This window comes from Crassostrea angulata, chromosome 2 (genome assembly GCF_025612915.1).
Source record: "Crassostrea angulata isolate pt1a10 chromosome 2, ASM2561291v2, whole genome shotgun sequence".
NCBI classification, from domain to species: domain Eukaryota; kingdom Metazoa; phylum Mollusca; class Bivalvia; order Ostreida; family Ostreidae; genus Magallana; species Magallana angulata.
In genome coordinates this window covers 40600216-40625842 of record NC_069112.1, presented here as the reverse complement: position 1 = coordinate 40625842, position 25627 = coordinate 40600216, and the positions used below count along the sequence as shown (strand labels likewise).

The 25627-nt window shown below is 33.2% G+C and overlaps 1 protein-coding gene across 1 annotated transcript; it reads right to left on the bottom strand.

Moving 5' to 3' along the window:
* Positions 1 to 840: 840 nt before the first annotated feature.
* LOC128172484 (uncharacterized) lies at positions 841 to 25068 on the bottom strand. Its single transcript, XM_052838277.1, has 5 exons — positions 25030 to 25068; positions 18915 to 19226; positions 6299 to 6386; positions 1552 to 1776; positions 841 to 1085 (listed from the first exon to the last, which is right to left on the bottom strand). The coding sequence occupies exons 1-5, from the start codon at positions 25054 to 25056 to the stop codon at positions 871 to 873; spliced, it is 867 nt and encodes a 288-aa protein (XP_052694237.1). The 5' UTR covers positions 25057 to 25068; the 3' UTR covers positions 841 to 870.
* Positions 25069 to 25627: the final 559 nt, after the last annotated feature.

Below are 25627 nucleotides of genomic sequence, written 5' to 3'. Positions count from 1 at the left end.
AACCGGTAAAAGTATTGTCATTATAATGTACTTTAATCTAAAAAATATCAACAGATGTCCTATACCACCTTAATAACTAGATAGTTATAAAACAAACTGTTATTGCACATATGCTACATGCTAATTAGAATGGGTTTTTTTCTCAAACGCTGTATAAAATATAAAGATACACAATTAACATATATACTGTATGGACTATTACAAATGAAAAAAACAAAACAAAAGAAAGGAAATTCAATGAGCAACTTGTAAAAAATAATTGTCAATATTAAGAAACAACTAGAACAATTTAATCTGACGCGATAGGACATTTAATGGTGCAATGCCATATTCTTCAGGATGCGCAAATTATAGAGATATACGGTAACATTAAGTATACGGTATCACACCGATATTCGACCAATCAAAATGAACTTAGACCAATCAAAATGAACTTAGTCGATAGTAAATTCATATATACTTCAGAATTATTTTTTTAATTGACTGAATTTTTAGATCTTACTTTACTAAATTTTAAAAATATATGTTGTACCTCTGAGAAGGATATTTGCTGTATTTTGTTAAATGATGACCATTTCCATAGGGACTACTTTTAACACAGGAAGTCAGCTTTCTTTGGAGTGTAACGTCTGTTACAAACACACGGAAAACAAGTCGTTTTGAGGTTTTTAGTCATTTATTTTGAGAAAGTGTCGTATCGTGTGCCTCTTGTTTGGTGTCAGTGATAGGTAGCAAATAATATCTCCTCCGAACATCTTTTCAAGAAAATACAAACTGATTTTTAAGACTTTTTTTTACCTCTATTGTGTTACATATATATAGTGAAAACAATTACATGTGTGTTCCTTGAAACATAAATAATTATGATAATTATACGGATACACCGAACACGTCAACTTCACAAAGACTGAGAATCGAAGTTGTCATGGAGATTTTTACGAATCTCCCCTGTGGTGACGTCGGACAGTTGATGACAACCAGCTGTGACGCAGTACCGGGGCCAGCAAAGACACCACAGGGAGTATTGACGTCTGATTCAGTCAGCCCTACAGTGACGGTAACATCTCGTAACCGGTTTGAAAAATCTTAAAAAGTAAAACACCAAAAAAAATAGTATAACGTTTCAAGAAATGCATTCTTTAAAATTATTATTATTTTAATAATTTATTTTCTTATTATATTACTCTTATGTATGTTATAAAAGAATATATAGTGTAAAAAAAACATTATAAATAAAAATACCAGAAATAACATTTCCAGAAATGCATTTTTAAAATTGTAGTAATTAATTTTCTCATTATATTACTATTATGCGTGTTACATAAGAATATGAATGACTTCACAACGAACACATTTGAGACAAATTAAACTTGATAAGTAATAAAATTCTTCCTGCAGAGAAAACAAGAAACTAAATGATAACGTATACCTCTACGCTATAGATTCAATGATATTGTCAAAATGATAGACCATTACTGCAAAACTAGTAAAGCCACATTGTATCCATCCATTATATTTCTATTTTGCTATGCTGATACTTTGTACTCTTACCTCCACTATAGTCTATCCCTCTGTTGAGTATTCTGACAGATTTGATGGAATACACCGTCAGTAGATCCACCCTCCACCAGGGATTTGTGTCGCCGTCCCCGGTGTGTGTACACTTGTCTTGGTAAATGTCTGTACCTCTGTTGCCGTCTACTGCATGTTCAGCCCCATAGGCCCCATGTGTTGACGACTGTTTCGTTTGTTTACCCAATGCAAGACCTAGCAGAGCTGTCAACGATATTACAGATTGTGGGAGTAGAGAAGATGATTTTTAAACATATTAATAAACACTATACATCCACCCCCATCCCCAAAGTCAAAACCCATACCCCCTAGGACATAAAATATACAATTTTGAGCTTCCTGGTTTACATAATTATGAATTTAGTTATTATGAATTCTTAGAAGTAGAGAAGATGTTTTTAAACATTGTATGGATTCACATAGGTGACCATTTTGACCCTACAATACAGTCAACACCCATATGTAACTTTAATAGAGCTCGTCCTGGTCTACATATTTATGACTTCAGTTTTTAAACCGTGGAACTACAGTACCGATCAGACCCAACCTAACAGAAAGTAAACCCCAACTAAACCGTGGGTTTACTTTCTGGGTTTACTTCGGGTTTACTAGAGTGGACCCAGAGTAAACCCAAAGTAAACCTAGAGTGGACACAGAGAGTAAACCCGGTCATAAGTATACCCCTGAGAGCAGACGGTAACTGTGTATTCGGAATATACACGGGTTAGGAATTACAGGCAATAGGATAGTAAGATTAAAATACTAGTCTGCTTCACACTTCAGTGCATACAGTTGACCTCAAAAGCAATTTCAAAATACCCAAAGTAAACCCCGAGTAAACCCAAAGTAAACCCCGAGTGGACCCAAATTTTTACAAAGTAAACACAGAGTAAACCCCATTACTCAAAAAGTAAACCCGGGGTTTAATTGGGGTTTACTCTGGTGTTAGGTTGGGTCTGTTCGGTACTGTAATACTCGGCAGTCTACTCGCGATTATCTGGATTGGAATTGTCAGATTTTTCTTCTTCACCTCCTTCTAAATGCGCATAAGATATAAGTTCTTCAAAGTATTAAAAGTATTACGAGATTTTCGTTCAATTTATTCAGCTGAATTGTGTACAAATATCCAACTTTGCCTCCCTGGTTATTGACAACTCATTTCATAAGTATAAATTTGCTTAGTCAAGAAATGGCGGTTGAATACAATTAGGTATAAAAATTCACTAAATATTATTTTAACTTATCGCTTACATTTAATTGGAGACCGTGCCCGATCGAAATGAAATTTAATATGTAAATGTATTTGTTATCGGGCACGGTCTCCAAATAAAATATAAGCGATTAAGATATCAAGTGATTTCATTTCACTACGTAAACATAAATATGCAGTTGGTTTGGTCCATCATTATCGATAGCAAGTGGTGTGGATTTGTAGGTAAACAAAAACACCAAAGATAATCTTGTTCAAACGGGAATGGGATTTAATACAATTAGGTTTTATTATTATAATAAGTGACACACTGGTAATGTGTTGTATCCTCGTTTTCAAATTATTAACATGTGAAAATTGCTTAAAGGCTGTTTAAAGAAGAAAGAAAATACATGTAATTTGAAATTTCTTCGTTTTTGTATCCATGATGGGTTATTGTATTATTAATGCAACACTTCGTATCTTATAAGAAAATGTATGTAGTATCGAAAATGTTTTTTTTTTATAAATCAACAATTGACCGCTAAAATATTTAGTTAATATATTTTACGTAAAACCTTTCAATCTGTGTCAAATAAAGTTAAGTGAAATAGATAGGTTCACTTTAATGACCATATTTGTCATAAACCTCAATGGAATTGGCAATATGTGGAAGGCTTTTTCTTAAAATTGCAAAAGTGTTTTAATTCCAAGACAAAATGTCTTTTCAGTGTAAGTTAAAGAAGGCAAAGGACAGCTTCAAAAAAGTACCTGTCAATATTTTTGTAAAATTGAGAGTTGTTACTCTGGAAGGCTTATGAGCGTTGCAAAAATTAATGAAATGATTTTTTGGAGTTGATTTCAAATCAACTCTCCTATGCAGCTACTCAGGCAAACCGAAAGTGAAACAGTGTTTGGACCTAAGCACAAAATAACACCGCTGATAACATTTAGTCCTTGAAAATAAGCAATAAATTCGATGTAATGTATTCTTAAACATTGTTTTTCAAGGAAACTTATTCATAGATGCCTTGTAAATTGTCAAATTTTAAATGGTACGAACAATTTAGATATTTTTCGTAGTCGTAAATTGTATGTATTCCTACGCCAGAGTTCAATACATCCGTAAATCTCCGACAAACAGAGTCTCTTTTGCTTATCGTAGATTAACGGAGAGAGCCGAGCGTCTGGTTGAACGAGACTAGAGTTCAATATTGCTTGGATCTATACAATTTCTTTGAAATATCGATTATTGATACGTAGTTTGATGGAATTAATTCTTTGAATATTACACAACATGATTCAGATGGGGTTTTCGCGAATTCTTGTCGGAAAATAATTCATTTCTTTTAAAAATGTGCATAATTCAAATACATATAGGAAACTATACTTGCCGTGCAAAATAATATATCGTTGATTCTAAAATAAATAACAATCAATAAACTCAACTCCGGTCAGTTCTTCAGTACTTTGATTAATGCATGTAATTAACCTTAGTGAGAAGGATGTCTCTTGTTCAAATTGATATGCAATATGTAGACCCCTAATACTAAGTACATGAGAATCACAGGTTAAATGCAAAAATCTCAGAAAAACCACTATGTAAAAAAATGTACTCATCCTGACGAGGATTTTTCCTCACAAATTGGTGATTGACGTTATGTTGAGTGAATTAAAGGTATTTGTCCTAAATGGGAATTAAGGAAATTCTAGGTACACAGTTCTGAAAACACACATCACCTGGCTACAATGAATTTATAAAAAAAAAATTCTGTCTCCTAAATGAAATGATACAATTACCCAGTACTCTGACTAAAATTTTTTTACTATTGTATTGAACATACATGTAAATCTATTAAGGAATTCGATTTATAACAAACACATTTTGTACCTAATAAATGAAAGGTCCTATATTCTTAATCACGATATCATTTTGATGGTGTTATCATATAAAGATACCCATCCATAGAATTTTCAAAATTTTGATTATGGTCCAACTAATTGCACCTTGAATTTTGCATTGAAGTCTATTGGAAACGTATGTTTTATTAAGATATCGTAAAAAGTCTGCCTACTCCAAAAAGGAGGACAATTTTATACCTATATAAATGTATCTTTGAATTTTTGTGGAAATCTAAGGTAGATAAAGTTAAGAGATCAATTATAACACACGACTATTTTTCAGGGGGTATGAAAATGGTTGATATAAACAACTTTATTACAGCCCTTAAATGTTCATGGATAAAAGGTTAACAAAATCATATAAACCTTGGATGGATATTTTTTACACCATCAATGGACATGATTTTTTACAGAAATTATATGATTTTGGAAACACTTGTGTATTGGAATGTCAACATAAAGAAAACAATGCTTTTTGGAAAGATGTTCTCTATTCTTAATCATGTTACATAAAAACTATTAATAACCACCAAACCATTAAAGACAACATTGTAAGTGTTCCAGTATGGTGTAATTCCAATAAAGAAGTAGCCAACAAAACAATCTTTTATAAATCCTGGTATAAAAGTGGGGTAAAGGTAGTGCAATATTTCCTTGATGAGGATTGTAATCTTTTAGCTTTTGATGTATTTAAACGCATATATAACCTCAATGACATATTAGTATGCAATATAATAGCATTACAACATCAATTTTTAAATATTTGAAATTATTATCTATTGACAGGAGTTCTGTCAAAAGAATTCCTAATCCATGTATGCCAGTTTTTTTCGCAACCTGTTTTAATATCAGAAAAATGTACCAAAATTATTTACAACTATTTGAACGAGAAAGAGGATGTCCCAACTGCTATAAATAAATGGAGGACAGAACTAACTCCATATGGTGTTGATGATATTTCAGTAAATGATGTTTTTAAGATTTGTTTCAAAACAACTCATGATTCTTCTGTTCAGTGGTTACAGTTTAGAATTTTACACAGGATTCTTCCAGTTGGGTATAACCTTAAAAAAATTAATATCAAGTCTTTAGACAGCTGTTTTTACTTTTTTTTTTTCAATCAAGTAACCACTGCTTAGCGCTATTAATAAAGTTAATTATTTAAAATATGATGGCGAGGGTGTGAGTTGGTGTGTTTGTGTGTGGTTTTTGTGGGTGTAATTGTGTGTATGCTTGTATTTCAAAAATAAATAAATTATAAAAAAAAAGATATCGTAAAAAGTATCATAAAATTCGTAAAACTTTTTTGGTAAATAAATGCATCAACTTTCTCGTTATCAAAATATGAAATAAAATGAATCATTTATCGCAGATACTTTGACGAATTTAATTTTTTTTTCCATAAAGGGGAGTTAATTCTTTTAAAAATTTGAAGGTGCAAAATGACCGGCTTCTAATATGTTGTCAGTCATGTGAATTTGGTTTATCCTGCCCTGTCATCTAGCAATATCTACTTAACTAGTTTTAAATGATTCACAATTGGTCAATATCCCTTCATTATACATTGAATACCTTAATACGGCTATATAATTGTGATATAAATATAATGCAATGGTATATAACAAGTAAGACTACCTCGAATACAGTGGACTTTCTTACTGGAGAGCGTCACACACAGATCGTCAGTAGAACATGACAGGCATTCATCTGGAATATGGCCAGTCTACAAGAGAATGAGGGTGTATGATTTTGGGGGGAAAAGATAAGAGAGGGACCTTGTTCAGATATGCATGGCAGGGGCGGATCCAGGATTTAAAGTGAGAGTGGTGCCAGTTTTAGGCAGGGGGTTTTGTATGGTTAAAAAAAGTAATCAAATAATATATTATCTCTCAAGATTTGTAGATAAAAAACAATTAGTAATCTCATCAAAACACTGTGCCTTGCAGAAATATAAGAAATATTTCCTTCTTTTCATCTAACGAGTAGCTGTACATGTACATTAGTCAGTGAAGAAAAAGTTTAATGAGATGATTATTTAAAAGGTAACAGCGCTAACTTGTACTATAATAAATGTAGGAGTCGTTAATAATACTAGCTAGTATAACCGATATTACTAAGGGGTGATTGAAAGGTCACATGTGAACCTGATGAAAGGGCCCCGTAACTTAAATGAGTTCTTATGTACTTTACACCACTGAACATGTGTTATGTTAAGAAATTCACCAAGGGCCTGTGTTCCCCTTCTTGAGTCCGCAGTTGTACAGTGTGTTCTTTAGAGACAACATCAGCATATGAAACATTTATGAAAGACTGTGAACGCTAACGCCCGTTTCTCGCCTACATTTTGCATCCAAATATTTCAGAATTTCTCTCATATATTCAAAAAACAAATTTATCTACTAAAACGTATGATCAAATCCTAATTGACTTATATCAAAATAAAATTTGTAATCAAATTATTAATTTTTAAACAAAAAATTTGCTTCCGAGGGGTCTAGAAAATTGTCATTGAAATCGGTTTCGCTGAGTGAGGAAAATATTATTTAGCGGCCGCTATATGCATAAACACTTAATTATCACATGTTTACGTTAGATATTAAAGTAAATTTCAATTTAATTAATATCTGTTAATCATTATTCAAAAATTTACAAAGCAAAATTCTTTTTTGGAATGTATTTCGGTCTGTAGACATATGCCCCCTCCCCCGTGAAACAACAAACCCTTTGGTATAAATATGCTAAATAACAATATACAAAACCCCTCAAAAAGAATTTTTGTTTGTTTCACGGGGAAGGGGGAAATTTTAACATTTCCGTTTATTCGTTATTTTCTATTATGAAATGAGGTATCTTTAAGAAAAATACAAGGTTATCTCTCCTTGTTTTAACAAATCATTCATTTTTAATTAAAATATACATACATGTTTACATTATTATAAAACAAATAAATTTAACTAGAGCAAAGCAACGAGTGGGTCTTCCGTTAATGTGGAGTGTTAAGCTAGATGTTCTTAAGTCAATAACATAGGTAACTTAAAACAAAACAAAAAGGAATCATTCTTGGTGCAATTTAAAAAAATCGAAATGATTCTGAGTACGAAATAACAAAAATCTTTACGATTTCAAGAACGACTTAACAAAAAAATCCGAACGTGTAAAAGTAAGACTTAACAAAAATCGAATTATTTTTGGAATGAGTTAATTTCACTTTGCACTTTAGGTGGGAGGGGACAGTTTTTTCGATACAATTCATTGTAGCCAAGGGAAGCATGTCTTCCGAACTCTGTAACTAGAATTTCCTCAGGTCCCATTCAGCACAAATACCTTTAATTCACTCTTTATAAGGCCAATCACCAATTTCTGAAGAATATTTCTAGTCAAAACCTGTAAAATTCTCTACATACTGGTTTTTATGAGATTTTGACCCTTTCATATTTTGCTAATTAAGGTCTTCCGTTTCCAACGGAAGACCTTACTATTATTCTGAAAAAATTTCAAATTTCTTATTATTTTTTTTTTCTTCTAGACGCCAACTTTGATCCTTAATATCTCGCTCGTTTGTTCACCGATTGTTTTGAAATTTTCAGGACTGATAACATGCCGCGTGATGTTGTCGTTGCATATTTTAGTTGAGGAAAATCCCCATTCGGTTTTGAGTTATTCCCCTTTTAGTAAAATTTAACGACTTCTTTTGTCCAGGGGGGTTTAGCTATAACGATGGCTGGCAGAGTCTCAAAGATGGGCTGGTTTGGAAGCTAATACATTGAATTTGTGCGAGATATATTTTATTTATTATTTAAATGCAAATAAAAGGGGTGGTATAGATGTTGAAACAAAGGCAAGAAAAAAATTCAAAAAAATCGCGTATTTTCCGTGTTAGTTTCCTACCTGATAAAAATTTGTTATAACATGTATTTTAAAAGATCTTGGTCTTACCAAGACCTTTCATTCGGTATACAGAAAAAGGGGCTGGCCCCTATAATTAAGGAGTTAGATGCGTCAAAAGTTTCTTGTCAATAACTTGTAAAGGAATAAAAATTTCTAATGCATTATTGAAGCAAAGTTGTAAAGAAATTAATTTTGAATCCTTCCGTGGTATTCAATTTAATGTTTTCGTAATTTATAGCCAGTATTTGCAGAAACAATTGTTGTCAGTTCGGTCCATTTTTGTGGGGGTGCGCACGTTTAGGAGGTTATGAAAGGGCTTTTTGTAATGCACTAACTGATACATGCAGCGCGCAAAAATAATTCTACACTAGAGCAGAGCTCGTGGCAAAGCCCCGAGTAGGTCTTCCTTTGTTGCTGCGAGTTGAAAATATATGTTATATGGTGTCAAACGATTTTAATAACTATACTTTCAGTTCTGCTTTTGTTATAAAAACGTGTTATGATTGAAAGCCTGTATATAAAACGTGTTTTGAAAAAAGAAAGGAAGAAAATATTTTAGGAAAACTATTTGTCGAGCAGAGTTTATGTAATCGTTTCAAACATTCTTTAAAAAATGAGATGTTTAATGGCGAGTTAAATTTTCAAAGGGTAGCAAGCATTGTTATAAACAGTATGTACTCGTGATTCAAGTCAGGAATTATATTTCTTTTTTAAACTAAACCCGCCTAAAAAACACGTAAACTTTTCTCAAAGATAACTTCAATATTAAAATATTTCTAAATTTTTGAAGACTATGTGCAAGTTTAGGATGCGTGCTGACAAAATTTACAGACCCTAAAACGTACTACTACACCACAAAAGCGTGCGGCCTACGTGCGAGAAACGTTTCGTGTAAACCTTTTAGAGTTTCATGTAAACCGTTTTGCGTTTTGGGCAAAGCGTGCGAGAACCGTGTGAAACATTCATCAGATTTCATTCGGAACTCTCTGACAAGTTAATTGTTTGAAAATGGCGCCCGTGTTTTACATTACTTTAACAAAATTGAACAAATTTTTAACAAACAAAAGAAATGTATATGTATTAAAAGACGACTAGTTACAGAGTACATTTTACGTTTTCATGCGATGTTTCAGTACTGAAACAATATTAAAATTCGCTATACATAAAAAATATTAAATACAGTTAGTGAAACATGATTTCTATTGGAACAAACCTAAATCAACTTTAACTTGCACGATCATGTTTTGATAGGCATGTATTTTTATTATTTATTTACATCGATAACTCTTACTGATAACTCTTACTGAGACCATTCGGCTGTATACAAGCAGCACACATAACCTCGGACATCGGGTGAGACCTGCACTTGGCTGAACCTGTCAATCAAACTCTGTGTATTTGTTTTCATTGGATGGTCAGGCGTCTCTCTTTTGTCAAAAGCCAATGGAAAATGAATGACTTCAAGGTAATCGGAATCAGTATTTGATGAAGCACACAATTTAAATGATAGAAAATTTATTAATTATTTGAACAAAATTAAATGTAAACATAGAAAGGAAATAAAAAAATTAATTATTATGGGAATCTATACGCATGGTACTCAATTCAAGTAGATTATATTATGATTTTATGTAGTAAAATCACCCTTCCAACTGTTACTCAATTACGTAACAATTGATGACCCGGGGCTATAAATGTTCTGAGCTGTGTGCGCTGAAGCGACACAAGATTCTCGGTCGCATGCGGCAATTGAATTAACACAGACTGGCCGAATAAACAAAGGGGTGGGAAAGTGAAACAAAATGTTACACATAAGAAGAAACCACCAAAAATGATTTTCGACAGATCTTGCTATCTTTTCTCCAATTAAAAAAAAATTCCAGCGCGAGCACCTGTCAGCAGGGCGGGAGGAGTGGGGGGGGGGGGGCAGCAATGAGTTCGCTTCCACAATGAAACTACAGAATTGATTAATATGTGAACGATAGAATCTAATCTAAAGTTGTTTAAACTCACGTGAATATTTTTTAAAATAATCATCGAATGCCTCAATTCAGGGCATTCCTTTATCGTGCTAGCACCTACCGCAATCATGGAACTTTGATTATAATTTGATTTCATGTTTAAACTACCTTCTACGCTATCGTATAAATCAATGCTTAATCAACTGTACAAGTAAAATAAATTTATCTTTTCATCTTAAACCAATATAATAGTTGAAAACATAATAAAATATAGTTGTGTCCGTGTAAAATATGAAACATAAACGCGTCATAAGGTACATGTAGAAGAACACGAACCGACCGCGGATCACTTATCCACTCGCGCCGGATCTCCTCAGCCATGTGCGAGGGATGATCATCATTTAAAGGTTTAATATTTGAGGGGGGGGGGTTATTTAAAACATTTATTGTACAGTTTTTAAAGTACTTTACGTAAAGAAACCAACCATTAGTTTATGTCTAACGATTTTTCCGATTTGGAGTAATATCTTTCATTAATATTCATTTACACTCAAATATTTAATTAAATATTTATACAAGTAGGACAAACTTTTATAACATAAAATTAAAACAGTTCTTGTATATACGGCTATATTAACTCAAACACGTTCATATGCATGTAAGTGTAAGTCGCGGTGTGCGAATCTTGTGTATTAAATAACCGCTTACCGCTAGGTAATGCAGACGTGGCTGATCTCCTCGGCCGTGGGCGAAGAATAGATTACGTAAAGGTACAACGCACAGAAACGCACAGCTCAGAACCAAGGAAGATTTGAAAAGTTTGCAGTATAATGACCTTACTCTATCAGAAGTTATATATTTTAAACTTAAACCCTATAATTGATCTAAATGTCTATTATTGCTTTAGAGAATGACATTGCTTTTATTAATTAAATGAACTATTTCTTACTTGACATCCAATCGTTTAATCCACAAAAGATTTTGTGTAATCAAAACTAAAACAATTCTTGAGTTTGCGGCTAAATAAACGACGCAACTCTTGTGTATTAGATAACCGCTGACCGCTAGGTAGTCCAGCCGCGAGCATGGTAACCGATTTTCTCGGCCGCGGGCAAGGGAGAGCTTACGTAATGGTAAACACACACACATGCAGCTCTGATTCAAGGTAGATTTTAAATGCATGGAGTTAATAACTAAAATGTAATGCATAGAGTTTTTTAATTCCATATTTTGTGGTTTACTAGAAAAGAAAAAGAATGTTTTGTTTTCCAATTGCCGTTTTTAATGATTGTGCACTATAAGAACTTAACAACAATGACTTTAACTCCTAAAGGAAAAGCTTATACTCCAACAACAACAAAAAATTCTTATGAATTAATGCCTTCTGTATAAACCAGCATACTTTCTGCGGCAACTTTATGCCAGTTGTACGCACAAAGACTTTCGCTAACTTGTTAAATTGAAAACAGGTACATGTCAACATGTAAAGCTTTTTACACTCATACTACACAAATCACTTACAAAATAACATTGTTACGACCTTTATGAGATCCCAACAAACAACTTTTCCAGCGAAAGCCATATCGAAATCCTAACCGTTTTTTAGTTATTAAGCTAAAACGTTTAGGGGCTATTGGCCCTTAATTTAAGGGGCCAGCCCTTTTTTATTGGTGTTAAATGAAAGCCCTTGATATTCTGCACAACTTTTATTCTACATGTTTTAACAAATTATTTTTCGTTCAAAAGATATGAAGGAAAATATGTCTAAATTTTTGCACTTTTTGGAATCCTGCTTTTTGACCCCCTACCTTTTCCTAAATAAAAAACGTAATCTAAAAATAAAAACTAATGTGCACCACTACAATGTCTCTGCTATTCAAATTGGTTCGATTCCCATTCCCTGCTATCATAGTCTCGGAGCCTTTGTCTGGAAACCAAAGGCCCTAAAAAATTTTAAAAGGGGAATAACTCGTTACCGGAAAGGGAATTCTAACTTTTATGAATTGATGAAGATAGTGTTTTGTAAAGTCCATTAGCCCTGAAAATTTGAGCAAAAACCGTTCAGAAATGAGCACGATATGAAGCCTCAAAGTTCGCGTCTAGGAAGAAAAAAAAAAAAAAAAGAAAAATAAGAATAATCTTAACCAGCACAATAATAGAAAGGTCTTCCGTTGGAAACGGAAGACCTTAATAAAATTCCCAAATGTTTTTATTCATATGTACATATTCATTTCATAAAGATGAACGTCTTTGACCTTATTTTTGTTGTTTGTTTCATAACTGTGCCCCTTTCTATATTTAGATGCATTACGAGACTCAGGTAACCGATCGATAGAAGAGTCGCTAGCTGTATTCAGGCCGTCGCCTTGACGACAGTGCATATGCTTGTAGAGCTGTGTTACTGTAACAGAGACATTTTGAATTGTTTCAGTACTGGGAGATGTGTTAATTAAATGGTTCGAATGCATGGTAATTAAACTCAACTTTTCTACAGTACGTATACACGGCCGTCATATATAGCACAATGTGTATTACTGACATGACAAATGTACGCTGGCAATTTAAACGAACGCGGGATTGCTCCCGATAGAACATTTCTTTTAAAGCAAAACAAAATACTGATTTCCGATGGATATAATATTATCATCGTGGAGATGATTTTAAAAAGTGAACTTAATATTCGTATACGATAATATTTGAATCCACAGCCGCTATTTTTAAGTAACGGTTATTAGGGATACATGTATTAATTATGACTTGCCCCGCGTTTCACGTTTTTTACTTGCAATGCATCTACAAACGAAAATACAAAACAACCTTCGGCAGCAATTTATAAATAATTTATTACATACTAGTACACAATATTAAAGAGATAATTAAATAAATTGTGCTTTATAATTGTACTCGCTATCTTCCGTGGAAATAATGGCATGGAAAAAATGTTGTTCAATGTTCATCAAAAACGATGTAGCCTTAGCAATCGAAAATAATTAACAAACTGTATATTGATAGATTGACACATTAACAAACATTCAGACCCGCAATGTATTTTTTGCAAATTCTATAAAATGTAGACTCAATAAGTTAATTTTCCCGTTTGGGGTATTTTGAATCACATGTGTACGCTATGTGTACATGTACATATAGATTAATAGCCATATAGATAAACACTTTCAGTGTTGAATTTTTAAAAGATATTTTGTACATGCAAAGCAATCCAATGCAAGGGCTATTAAATTCGAACAATGTACATACGATAGGGATCGAACTGATACTGGTTCTGCTTGTTCTACAAACAGCGAATGAAATGCGAAGTATTAGGGTGTTATTTTTTAAACAAATAAGTATTGCTCTCTTAAAACCTTGCATTACTAAACAAAGTATTTCATCGGAAGCATTATTAGTTACCTTAGCTGCATATATGTAGCTCTCCTTCTGGAAAAATTGAGTACCATCCGAAATTTTTCATAACAATAGCTTTCCAAAAAGCTTGCCTGACTACCCAAATTTATTCAATGGAAGCATGCATGTATCAATTAGACTATCTTATAAGAAATGAAATTTAATTTTCGCTGCGGATCATAAATTATTAAACTGAACGTGCAGAGTTTAGAAGCAATTTCAATCTTTTTCTTCGATCGAGTGCATGTACCTGTATATCACTGGAAATTAAATCATTTCATTATTTTAAATCATTTTAGGAATGTACATGTATCGAATAATTTCAAACAGCCAAATTGAAAATTGAATTTGTTATATATTAGATGCAAAATCAAAGACATTTTGTTATTTCTAACCATATAGGAAAGGATATTCAAACACGTACATGTAGCATCGTTATTTGAAAGTGTGTGTGTGTGTGGGGGGGGGGGGGGGGGGGTTTAGGTGGGCAGCTTCATCCAAAAAAAAATCTTGACAAGGAATTTAAAAAATGGGGAATTTTGAAAATCCTAATCCGTAGGTGGGAGGGGTATTTACATTTTAACTTCAATTTAATTCAATTAGAATTACTTTATTTTTTGGTTCCATTTATTACATGCTCCGACAAAAGTGAAAGATCCATGATATCTCTATTTATTATATGACCAGTTAAGAAAATAGAGTGGGTAAGACCATCTACACATCATGTGCTCTGGCCTAACTTGGACTCGCCCACTAATCGGCGAGCCAAAATTATGAATGAGACGTATTATGGCGCGAAGTCTTTCTTTACCATTCACGCAACAGCTGAGATCTCGGGAGGGTTTAGAAGAAATCTATCGAATTAACATACACACTTAATTGACTAGCAATTGTTAGATGTACATTTACATTTGTACACGCGAGTGAAACCCTTTTCCAGATGAATGAAATCGCCCAATTGATCGAAAATCAGGTCACACGTACCCCACTTCGGCGAATTACTTGTACGTAGCCCCTCCAGTAAATATTCCAATTATATGAATTTATATTTGTTTTAATTAATCCAAACTGATGATTCTTTGTTAATGATGATAATCCAACACCAACTATTACTTACACTGTACTACTTAGACAATGTGTATCATCTTGCGATGACACCTCCCTCTTTTTTTTTTGACCTTTCAAATATGGCAATCTATTTTTAAATCAGGATTACACACGTGCAATGTGAAATGCCCTTTTAATTGAACACTCTTGCTCATTGTGCTTATTACATCCCATATAACGTTTTCATCAATTATGAATATAAATGTTGACACATTAAAGATGCATCCTCAGGCAATTATTAATTCAAGCTTGTGGGTCCCCCCCCCCCCCCCACTTTTTCTCACAGCAACTAATTTTTTTAAAATTTGCTTATAAAAAATTGAATTATCAAGGATGTAAAAAATTTATATAAAAATAAGGAAATTAGGATTGAAATTGGGAGTTTTTTTTTTTTTTTTTGCTTGTCAAGATTTTTTGGATGAGTCTGCCCCCCCCCCCCCACACTTTCAAAAAGGATGCTACGTGCCTGCATAAAGATAACAACATTCAAGGGCCTTCCGTCATTTTCAAGCCATGATAAACATGATAAAAAGGACTCTCAAAATAAGAAAATAGACGCAAAGTAAACTGCATTCATGGCATATGTTCACATTGTATGATGTGTCTCAAAATTCCTATTTTGGACTCGTCCACTATAACTACGAAAAAATTAATGAATGAGACATCCTGATTCTGGCGCGGAGTCTTGTAAATGAAATTTCCATTGATCTGAATGGATTTTTCCGTGAGGGTCGGGGTACTAGGTATAAAAACAAATTTAATCGTTCAAAGTTTTGAATTGTTAACAACGATATATCAGATCGAATGTTTTAGAGCGATTTATAAATCCAAAATACAGTCATTTTTAATCTGTTGACGCGTGAGCATATGTATTAAGTAGGCGGGCATCCCTACACCCTATTAATTGAAGACAAATGAAATCGCGTCCAGCAGAACTCCCTGGCATTTTAGTGTTTGTTATTATAAATTTATGATTTTGTTTGTTAATAACAATTCAACATCAATTATTAATTAACAATGTACACTCTAGTACGCTTATACACAGTTTTGTTGCGATGACCCCCCCCCCCCTCCCCGGACATTATACCTATTTTTAAATCAAGATTACACAGTGCTTGCATGTGCAGAAGACAATCTGGAACTTAACTGATAACTATATCATCTCTTTGGAGATTTATTTCTCCGTAAGCAAATACGTGTAGTAACTGATACATGCAATTGTGAAAACCATAGAGGAATGCATAATCTGCGCATAATAACTAACTGCTTGATGCAATATTTCTTTTTTCCAACATGTTTTAAGTCAATGATAATATGAAAATATATGCTTGACTTCATTTCGGAAATTACTCATTTTCTTTATTCCCCTTTTCAATAAACAAAACAAACCAACAGACCAAATTGATCCAGATAAATAAATTATCAAAAATAAACCTAAAAAACAAACTACACTTTCATCCTTCACCCACAATATTGCCTTTTCGATATTTGTCATCGTGGTAGATCCGTGTAACAATCTATTAAGTAGGTGCTTGCACGACATAGAACCGGCCCTTGCTGATCAACGTTTTCATTAACACATATAAAGGAAAAAAAAATATTTAGATTTTTTCTTGGATTTATTTTGATGTAAATAAAAAAGAGAAGAAATTAGTTCTATAATATATATGCGATGTAAATCTTTTTTCCACGCAATATTTCGTATAAAACAACGAAGAGTAGTATCTTGAAACTTCATTCAAAATTTGATTAGACCTTTAAATTGTAAAATGCTAACATTGAAAATTGTGCCCGATTTCTTTTTTTTAAGATAAAACTTTATTTAAAAAACTGATTCTTTGAGACAAAATAAATAAACATAATCAGTTTGATATTCTCTAAGTGCAGTTCTGTAGCTCTTAGTCTGAAAAAGAATCGGATGGACGACCTAGGACCCAGATCGTCCATCCAAATTTCTTGAATATTGCCATTTCTTTCGTACGCGGACGCATGTTGGCCGAATACTCACCAAGACTAAATGGTTCGTATTTTAAGTTTTAACTGCGTTTAAAAGTAATATTGGAATTCCGATAATTTTGAAAATGATTAATCAAATAAAAATGGTTAAAATTACCGTCAAATTACCAGCATCGGCCTTCCCCATGCGCGAATTAAGAAGAGTAGGGTGAGGGTTCCAGACCCCACCCCAACCCCCGCAAAATTTCTTCCCATTACATGTACAATATAAAATTACAAAAATATGCCTCGGACATCCCCAGGCAAACTCAAATAACCGTCAGACACTCAACCCCCACCCCAGGAAAATTTTTCTTATCTGCGCATGCCCCCTCCCCCCCCCCCCTCAAAAAACAAAATTATTCTTCAGAACCCCCTGTAAAATTTCCAGGATCTCCGCATACATTCTAAAAGATTCATTGGCCCTTGCTTTCGATAAAAAATGCGAGTAAAATGTTTGGTCTTTTTACGTTCATACCGGGCATACCCACTGTGTGATTATAATCGTCGTCCATATTCTGTGTATATTGAGTTAATTATGATGATTCGATAAGTTTCTCAAAATAAAATGCACATGCAAAAAAACAACATGCGGCGAATCAAACTTCAGACAACTTTTAAAGATCTGTATTTGCTTATATACATGTACTTTGTTTCTTTTACACAGTGTTTATACATCTAATATTGCACCATGGTCAGGTATCAATTTTTATATTACGTCACAAGTATGACGCAGCTACGACGGAAGACCTAATCGTTGCTTGCAACGAGCTCGTCTCTAGTTTTTCATGATTTTTCAGGTTTTTAGACCTCCCCCAGCTAATTCCCTGCAGAGGATTGACCTTCCGTACCGCGTGCATGTTGCACTATCACATGTCAGAAACTTACAGGTGTATAGCTTACAATGTCTCATCCACCTACTTTTCGTGTTATTTTACCTCCCGTCTGTAACTTGCAATTTCACTGTGTAAAGTCAACAGAACAGTCATAGCCGCAGGTTTCGCATTTTACTTCTGATTCTGATGTACCTAACATATGGGGCCTACATATTGCCTATCAATTTCAACAAGAGACACCCCTCTAACTAATGGTAATCATTAAAAATCATTTCGTGAATTTTAGCAACACTCATAAGCCTTCAAGTACAGTAACTCTCAATGTTACAAAAATATTGACCGGGTACTTTATCCGAAACTGTCCCTTGCTACCTTACTCTACTTGTTAAACATAGAACTCGGAAACAAAATTTCCGGAAAAATCGATTTTTAATCTCCAATAACTCTGCATGCATCGTCTGAATAAAAATAATTTTAATGAATAAAATTTTAACCTACCCCTCCCCATTACACCATAGAATAGATACACCTATCATCAATCAAATTTTCAAAGCGATATCTTTAAAGTTAAGATTTCCTCCGGACAAAATCACTTTTTAAAAAATTAAAAATGGCCGTCAAATTTGAACAGAAGTGACGTAAATGCTGAAACTTTAACATGTTTGAGTCACGGTAAAAGCTCTGAAAGTTTAATTGAAATCGGATGAAAACTTTTTGAGATATAAAGCCAAGAAGGAGTAAGAAAAAAATAAAAAATAAAATCATGATTAAAAGAAACCGAAGAAAATCAAGAGTGTCTTCCGTTGGAAAAATTATAAATATCGGAATCTACTAGTATATGCATAATGACATAAACAAGAAAATGTATAATCACAATAATTCCCATTCCATAAACAAAGGGATAAAACTAACCTTATGCAGGTTAATTGAGCAAATAATGTGTAAAACTCAGTTTTGTTCAATGTGTAAAAGACTTGAAACAGAAGATTCTCAGAGAGAGAGAGAGAGAGAGAGAGAGAGAGAGAGAGAGAGAGAGAAATGTAAAGAATGAATTGTATGTACCTGATCAATTTCAATTCTAACATAGTCAGATTTTGATTCCGTTTCGTTGATGGCCGACACGAGATCACACAGTAGTTCCTGTTTCTGGTAGTTCACTCCCCGACACAGCTTGGGTCTGTGTCTACACTCCCGGACACACTGCTGTTGTCCAGTGATTCCCACCACCCGTACAAAGGGACCATGATACCTCTCACCATGAACAACGGCAGCTGTCGATCCTTCGTATAATGATTCCAAACTAAGTAGTATTGTTGTAAATGTCACGACATTCAAAGATTTACTAACCAGAGAGCCAACCATTTTGTGCTTGTTCTAAAAAATGAAATCAATTAAAAAAACTGTTTTCTATGCTTTGCTGACGATTTGGTAAATGCCAACAGCGTATTATCTTATAACTGGTAACTGATATTGATTTCTTTCTTCGTGGATTTTGCGCAATCTATACTACTATATTAAGATAATAGACTCGAATTGTTTAGCTTTAATACCTATAAATCGGAAGAGTACTGTCTTTTGTTTTAAATATTTTATAAATCATTGGTACTTAAAGATTACCAATTTGTTTTTATTTTTTTTCTCAATCAAGCTTCGTTAATTAATAATCAACGAAAATTCCTCAAAAAATTCCGGAAATCATCTCAATATTTTGGATTTTACAATCTTGCGCATGCGCATTACATTCACGATTCATCACGGGGGGCTCTTTATTTTATGCTTCCACAATATCACATTTGCATAGATAATCTTGGAAACGATAAAACAAATGCGTGTTAATTTTCATTGGAAATTTTTCTGTTCATCAAAGAAAATATGGGAGATAACTCTTAACACAATGCATTTACTATAAAAAAAAATCCAGAGAGTTTCGAATGTAACAATGGTGTGTAAAAAACGTTGTTGAAATATGTTGAATTCTGCAATAATAGAATCATCGAAGAAAAGTATTTACAGCTTCAAAATAGTTTGTTGTGAACTGTTATTTTCAATGCAACTTTATTAATTTTCTCCAAAATCATTTTGGAGCGACTCTGCAATTTTCTGCTACATTACGGGAATATGGGAGGCATTTTAACTGTGGTGAAGGCCTTTCCAAAGACACAGTTAAATTATTCCAACTCAACAGAGTGTAGTGGAATTAATAGCATTATTGGAGGCTTGAAGTTTGGTTATGCAAATGTCAACAATATACGGTGTTTCGATGTATCTATTTTATAAATGCCCGATATCATATGCAATGTCAACCCGTGCACGCACTGGTCAAAGTATACTTATTTTATGTATATATTAGGAGGTTTTCTATAATACATTGTAATTGTCGTTAAACGGTTCGGAATATTAGATCAGTAAGCACACGACCGGAAATTCTCTATATAAATGATCAACGTTGTCAACAGGATGTGATACTTTATTCATGGTCCTCTGTTTCTTTATATTTTTCAGTATATTTGAACACCCTTTTTGTTTAATCTGTACTCCTACAGTGCCAACGTTTTGCAAAAAAAAAAAAAAAAAAAAAAAAAACATTCTCAAGGAACGGCGCCTTGATCACGAAAAACGAGGAATGGCGTAGAACTATTACCCTTAATAGTTTCAAAGCATTTAAAAAAAGTTTCATCTTCTTCCTTGCATTTCATAGTTATGAAATAGATGAACGTATATCTACTTGCTTTAAAGAAGATTGGGGAATAAGATGGCGCAAATGCCCATTCGGTTTAGTAGTGAAATACAATTTTAAATTTATTTTTCCCCTATTAAATCTATTCAAATATATTATAATACAGTAAAACACGCTTATAACGAAGTCCCATATGCGACCAATTTAACTTCGTTATAAGCGTAATTCGTAATATCCGTCAAGTTTACAACATGAAAAAGAGACTTGGGGAATGAAATTCACTTCGCTGTAAGCGTCAATTCATTATAAGCGTGTTCGCTATAACCGTGTTTTACTGTACAACTTTGCAAAAGCAAAAATTCTAACTATAGTCAGTTTTTGATATATTTAACAATAAATAAGAAAAAAAATATTGTCGGAAATTTTGGTGGTATCCAACCCGTAACATAAAAACCCTAGATATATAAGGTTAGCTTATGCCAGGTACTCTAACCACTGAGCCATTTCAGACACAACAAAGTGGGCTTTTTAAATATTATGTGTGACTAAGGTCAAGAACTACCGGACTTATATTATTTTTTCAAAACGTTCAGTTGTTGGGATACAAAATGATATTTTTAATGTATAGTGGGTCATCTCTCCACGTTTTTGTTAAATGAAATCGTTTTGTTTTCCACTAAACCTCAATTAGACTATGAGAAAAATATGGAGCACAGACCCACTCTATAAAAGAAAATGCCTTGAAGTTCTAAAAAATGACAGTATTTGCAGGTTTTGATATGTATACGCCTGTTTGAGTCAACATATTCTAAGTGTTGAACATACCTATAGGTTAAAAATCAATGATTTGTTAAACATATATTGTTTTAAATGATTTTTAAAAAACCCATCAGATTTATTGATACTTTAATTTTTCAGTAGCCTGTCCGATCGCGTATGGGCATTTTACACGCCTTATCCACCCATCTTCTTTACAAACTAAGTAGTAGTAAGCCTTACAGTTTCCAGTCAGGTAAAATATATTTTTTTCACTGAAGACCAAGTACCGTAATTTACTCTAAATTCATGCATGCATGTAATTTTTAAATTCAATTTAATTGATTGTTGCAAGCTGAATTGGAGGTCAAAAGCTTTTCAAGAAAAAAAGTAGTTCAATAGCCAATGATCTACAGGAAATAAAAACCCCCGTTTAGATATGAGTCACTGTGGGGCAGTGGAAGTAAGGAGATGTTGTACACGATGGCCCTGGGTTCAATTCTCGTCTTGGGCGTTTTGATTTTCTTTCATTTTATTTTTTAGAGCAAAAGCCGTTTTTAATACTTTTTCTGTCTTAGAATCATTGAAACTTGCGACAGAATATACATTACTTACATATCTATTGTACATGTTCATGTATAATCAAATTCACATGTTAAAATCACTGCGTTGTGTGTCTAGACATGCTTGTATTTCTTTGCATATATCTAATTAAAATCTATTGTTTGTTAAACCTCAGAAAAACCTACAATTAACACAGGATATACAAGATATACACAAAAGGTGTATTTTTTTTTAGACGCACGGCTATTTTGATATAATTACTTTGCAAATATTTTGAATATACATGTATTTATCCATTGATCACAGTTAATTAAATTGTCATAAAGTTAATACATTTTGTTGGTAAATTAAGCACAATATTAAATAATTTTTTTTTTAAAAAGGCTTAATGGTGGCTTAAAGAAGTTTGGACATTAAGGACCAATAAGTTGTCCTTAAAGGTAGCTTAAAGATAGTCTTTAAAGCTTAAAGATAACCATTAAGTTATCTTTACGCTTTCATTAAGCCCCCTTTAAGCAGCACATACAGCTTAAAGGTGGTTTAAAGATAGTCTTTAAGCTCCCTTTAAGCTATCTTTAAGGATAACTTAAAGATGGTCAACATCCTGTGAAAGTATCTGCTTTATAAAACCACAACAGTCAACATTTCTTTTAAATGCTATCCACTTTTAACACAATTGTTTCGATAAAGTAAGAATAAACAACCTTCGAAGAAATTCTAATTCTTGACCGTTATATTTCAGTAAGAGAGAACATAACTTTTTGATTGAAATTCAGATTTTTTCATGGTAGTCTTCTGCATCTTTATTGATTTTATTGATTTACAAGAATTGGTACGAGACGATATATTTCCCTCCTCTTCCACGTCAAAAACCTTTTACTTATAATTCTAAGTATCAGTGCAATTACCTGAACTAATTATTATTCTATATAGTAAAACATAGTTTTTTCAAAGTTTTTAATGTACAGCTAATAACGTTTACAAATCAACATTGAAACCTAATAGTTCCATTTATGATTCAGGGCTGCGTAAAACAAAATAACTTACGACCAAACTAATGAACGGTTATTAATAACCAGCTTATCAATGATGTATTCTAATGGCTAAAAAATATAATCATAGGACTTGAAAAATTTGTAAACAACTGGTTTTAATGTCAATATTGTTCTTTAAAGATCATTTTACGAGTCTGTAAATATTCACGACTTTGTCGTAAGACCTTTTGTATAATGCCGCTAAGGGCCTTTTTAATTACAACCCTTGTCGTGCTTCATGGTAATTTATTTTAATTGATTTACAGGAATGGTGCATTTTGAAATGAATGTTTTATAAGTCAGACAAATTGTCTAATTAAAATTTGGGTCTTTTTTACAGCATTCCCTTGATTCATTTGGATATATTTATACGAAATGTAAACACTTTTTTTACCAGGTAATGAATGTCGGCAATGTTTGAATCTATTATAAATCATGTTAGAAGGGACGCTATATCACGATCATTTTAATCCTATCTTGCTTCATAAAAGACAGTTATGTTGTTATAGAAATCAATGACACGGTTTGGTTTTTTGCATGTCGTTTCGGTGCATGTAAAACTTACAGAAAAATTAATTAAAAATGGTAAGTCTTATAAACCTAAGTTAAGATCATAATGGTTTTATGAATGACTTTATGGTAATACCCCTGGCGAAATGCAGTAATTCAAATCAAGCTGTTTTTATTTTCCACTTTAATTTTCCCGGATTATCACGAGATACTAGTTCACACTCAATAAAGATCAGCAGCAGTTAATTATTCAAATGTTAAAATGACTTTGATTTATTTTATGATATGATATTTATTGAATCAAAACAGATAACAAAAAAAAATTAGTAATCAACAAAGTGCAAGGGAAATATGGTGGATTACTATTTAGCTAAAATTGCAACGGTTATCAATGCCAACCGCGCACTTCGTCCATAAAAAAAAAGAGAGATAACTTTAAATAGTATTACAGTTCCACTTCATTGATATATCTAAATCCAAGAGTTCCACTTTAAACATTATTTTCAAAACAAAGTTATTAACGCATGGTGCACGACGACAGACGGAAACACGTCATTCTAATAATTAAACTCCTCTAACAAAGTCATCAAAAGCAAAAAGCGTTAAATCGAAGAGTCACGATCAGGAATGAACCCCCTTTTGTGTAATTAATAAACGAGTCATCTTTACTGTTTGTTTGTAAGATCATCACCGTAGAAGTTTAATAGCTCACCTTAGCTGAAAGCACTAGTAAACTTTTCTGATCACTTTTCGTCCGCCGTCCGTCTGTCCCTTCCTTTTTACGAGATCGAGGATACTATTTCTTATCTTTTCGGTTTGAAATAATAAAAGGTGAGAATAAAAAACGATCTTCATTATTTTCTGTTTTATATGTACATTAGGTGTAATCGGGGGGGGGGGGGGGGGGGTTGCGAGCGTGGATATTTTTTTTTGTGACGATGGGGATTGTGATTGGCAGGGGAATGGGTTGTATGATAGACGTATCAGCAGTGAATTTTTTGAGGTTTGGACATTTTGGGGTTTGGGGTGCTTGTAGAATAGTCGGGTTTTGCTTTTTGACGAGATAAGCCTTTTATGTAATGACCACTTCATTCTAGTAAAAAAACACCAATCATCTACCTATATGATGCAGCACGTGTAAGTAGATCTTCTATATTAATAAGCGTTAAATACTTTCATCTTCACTTTATCTGTTTTAACATATTAGTTTGCAAAGTATGAATGTAAAAGGTGCATATTCTTTGACGTACTCTAGTATAACATAAAAAAATACACTGATCTGCACTGAAAAAGAACATGTTTTATTTAACTTATTAAATTGAATAACACAGCATACTTCAACCACCTATAGCATGACTGTGAATCAACCACAGAAAGCCTCGCCACTTTCGCCATGCCACATGACTCGACCACAACAACACACATCACCTCCAATCTATCTCCATTGTAGTAAGTGTTTGTATTGTCAGACATTTTTTTTTACATGAAGCACACAGTTATAATTATTATTTCTTTAAAAACGTACACTGATCGTACAGTGTGTAACTGTACAATAGTCCATGTAAAAAGGATGTTTTATTTAATATGTGACATTGATTCAAATAATAAATGTTATATTCCGGCACACTTCAACTACCTCCAACGCAAGAACCCACACCATCATCACCAGTTCACATGATTCTGACTCAACCACAAGAACTCTCTTTACCTCGTCTTCTAGCAGCCCCACTGATGATGATAGCGACCATACAAGCACAGTTACATGTATGACCATTGTTATTATAGTCTGTCCTAAGATATTTATGCTGCATATTTGAACGATTTTTAATTAAAAAAAAACACATACCTTTGACAGAAGTGCAATTAAAATCGATGAAAGGAAAATTCCCAAGATAACTTCATTCACACATTATCATTTTTCCCTCGTAAAAATTAACAGGAACAAAAACAGATTTCCTACGGAGATTTATAATGGGGAATGTTGACAAATTTTCTCCATTCGGAAGTACTCAGGACACCTCGCGCAATTTTTCAACGTTATCATCCGGGCATCTTCATCTCCTTGGCAATGACCCCCCCCCCCCCCCCCCCCGTAGATTTTTATTTTTAGCCGTGTATTGATACCCGACAAGCTAGAGGGGCGTTTAAAGGGGGAAATCTTGGGATTTTTTTTTTACATACTATTGAATGATCATCGTCTGAACCTAGAGGTATTTATAAATTTCGAATAGTTT

Bases quoted from the DNA above. Each gene is read 5' to 3' on its own strand.
- LOC128172484 (XM_052838277.1), bottom strand. From the start codon at position 25,056: ATGATGGTGTGGGTTCTTGCGTTGGAG. The intron at 6,387-18,914 runs GTACATACAATT...ATTCTCTTGTAG, and splicing joins TTAGAATTGAAATTGATCAG to ACTGGCCATATTCCAGATGA. The intron at 1,086-1,551 runs GTAAGAGTACAA...TTACTTTTTAAG, and splicing joins AGGGATAGACTATAGTGGAG to ATTTTTCAAACCGGTTACGA.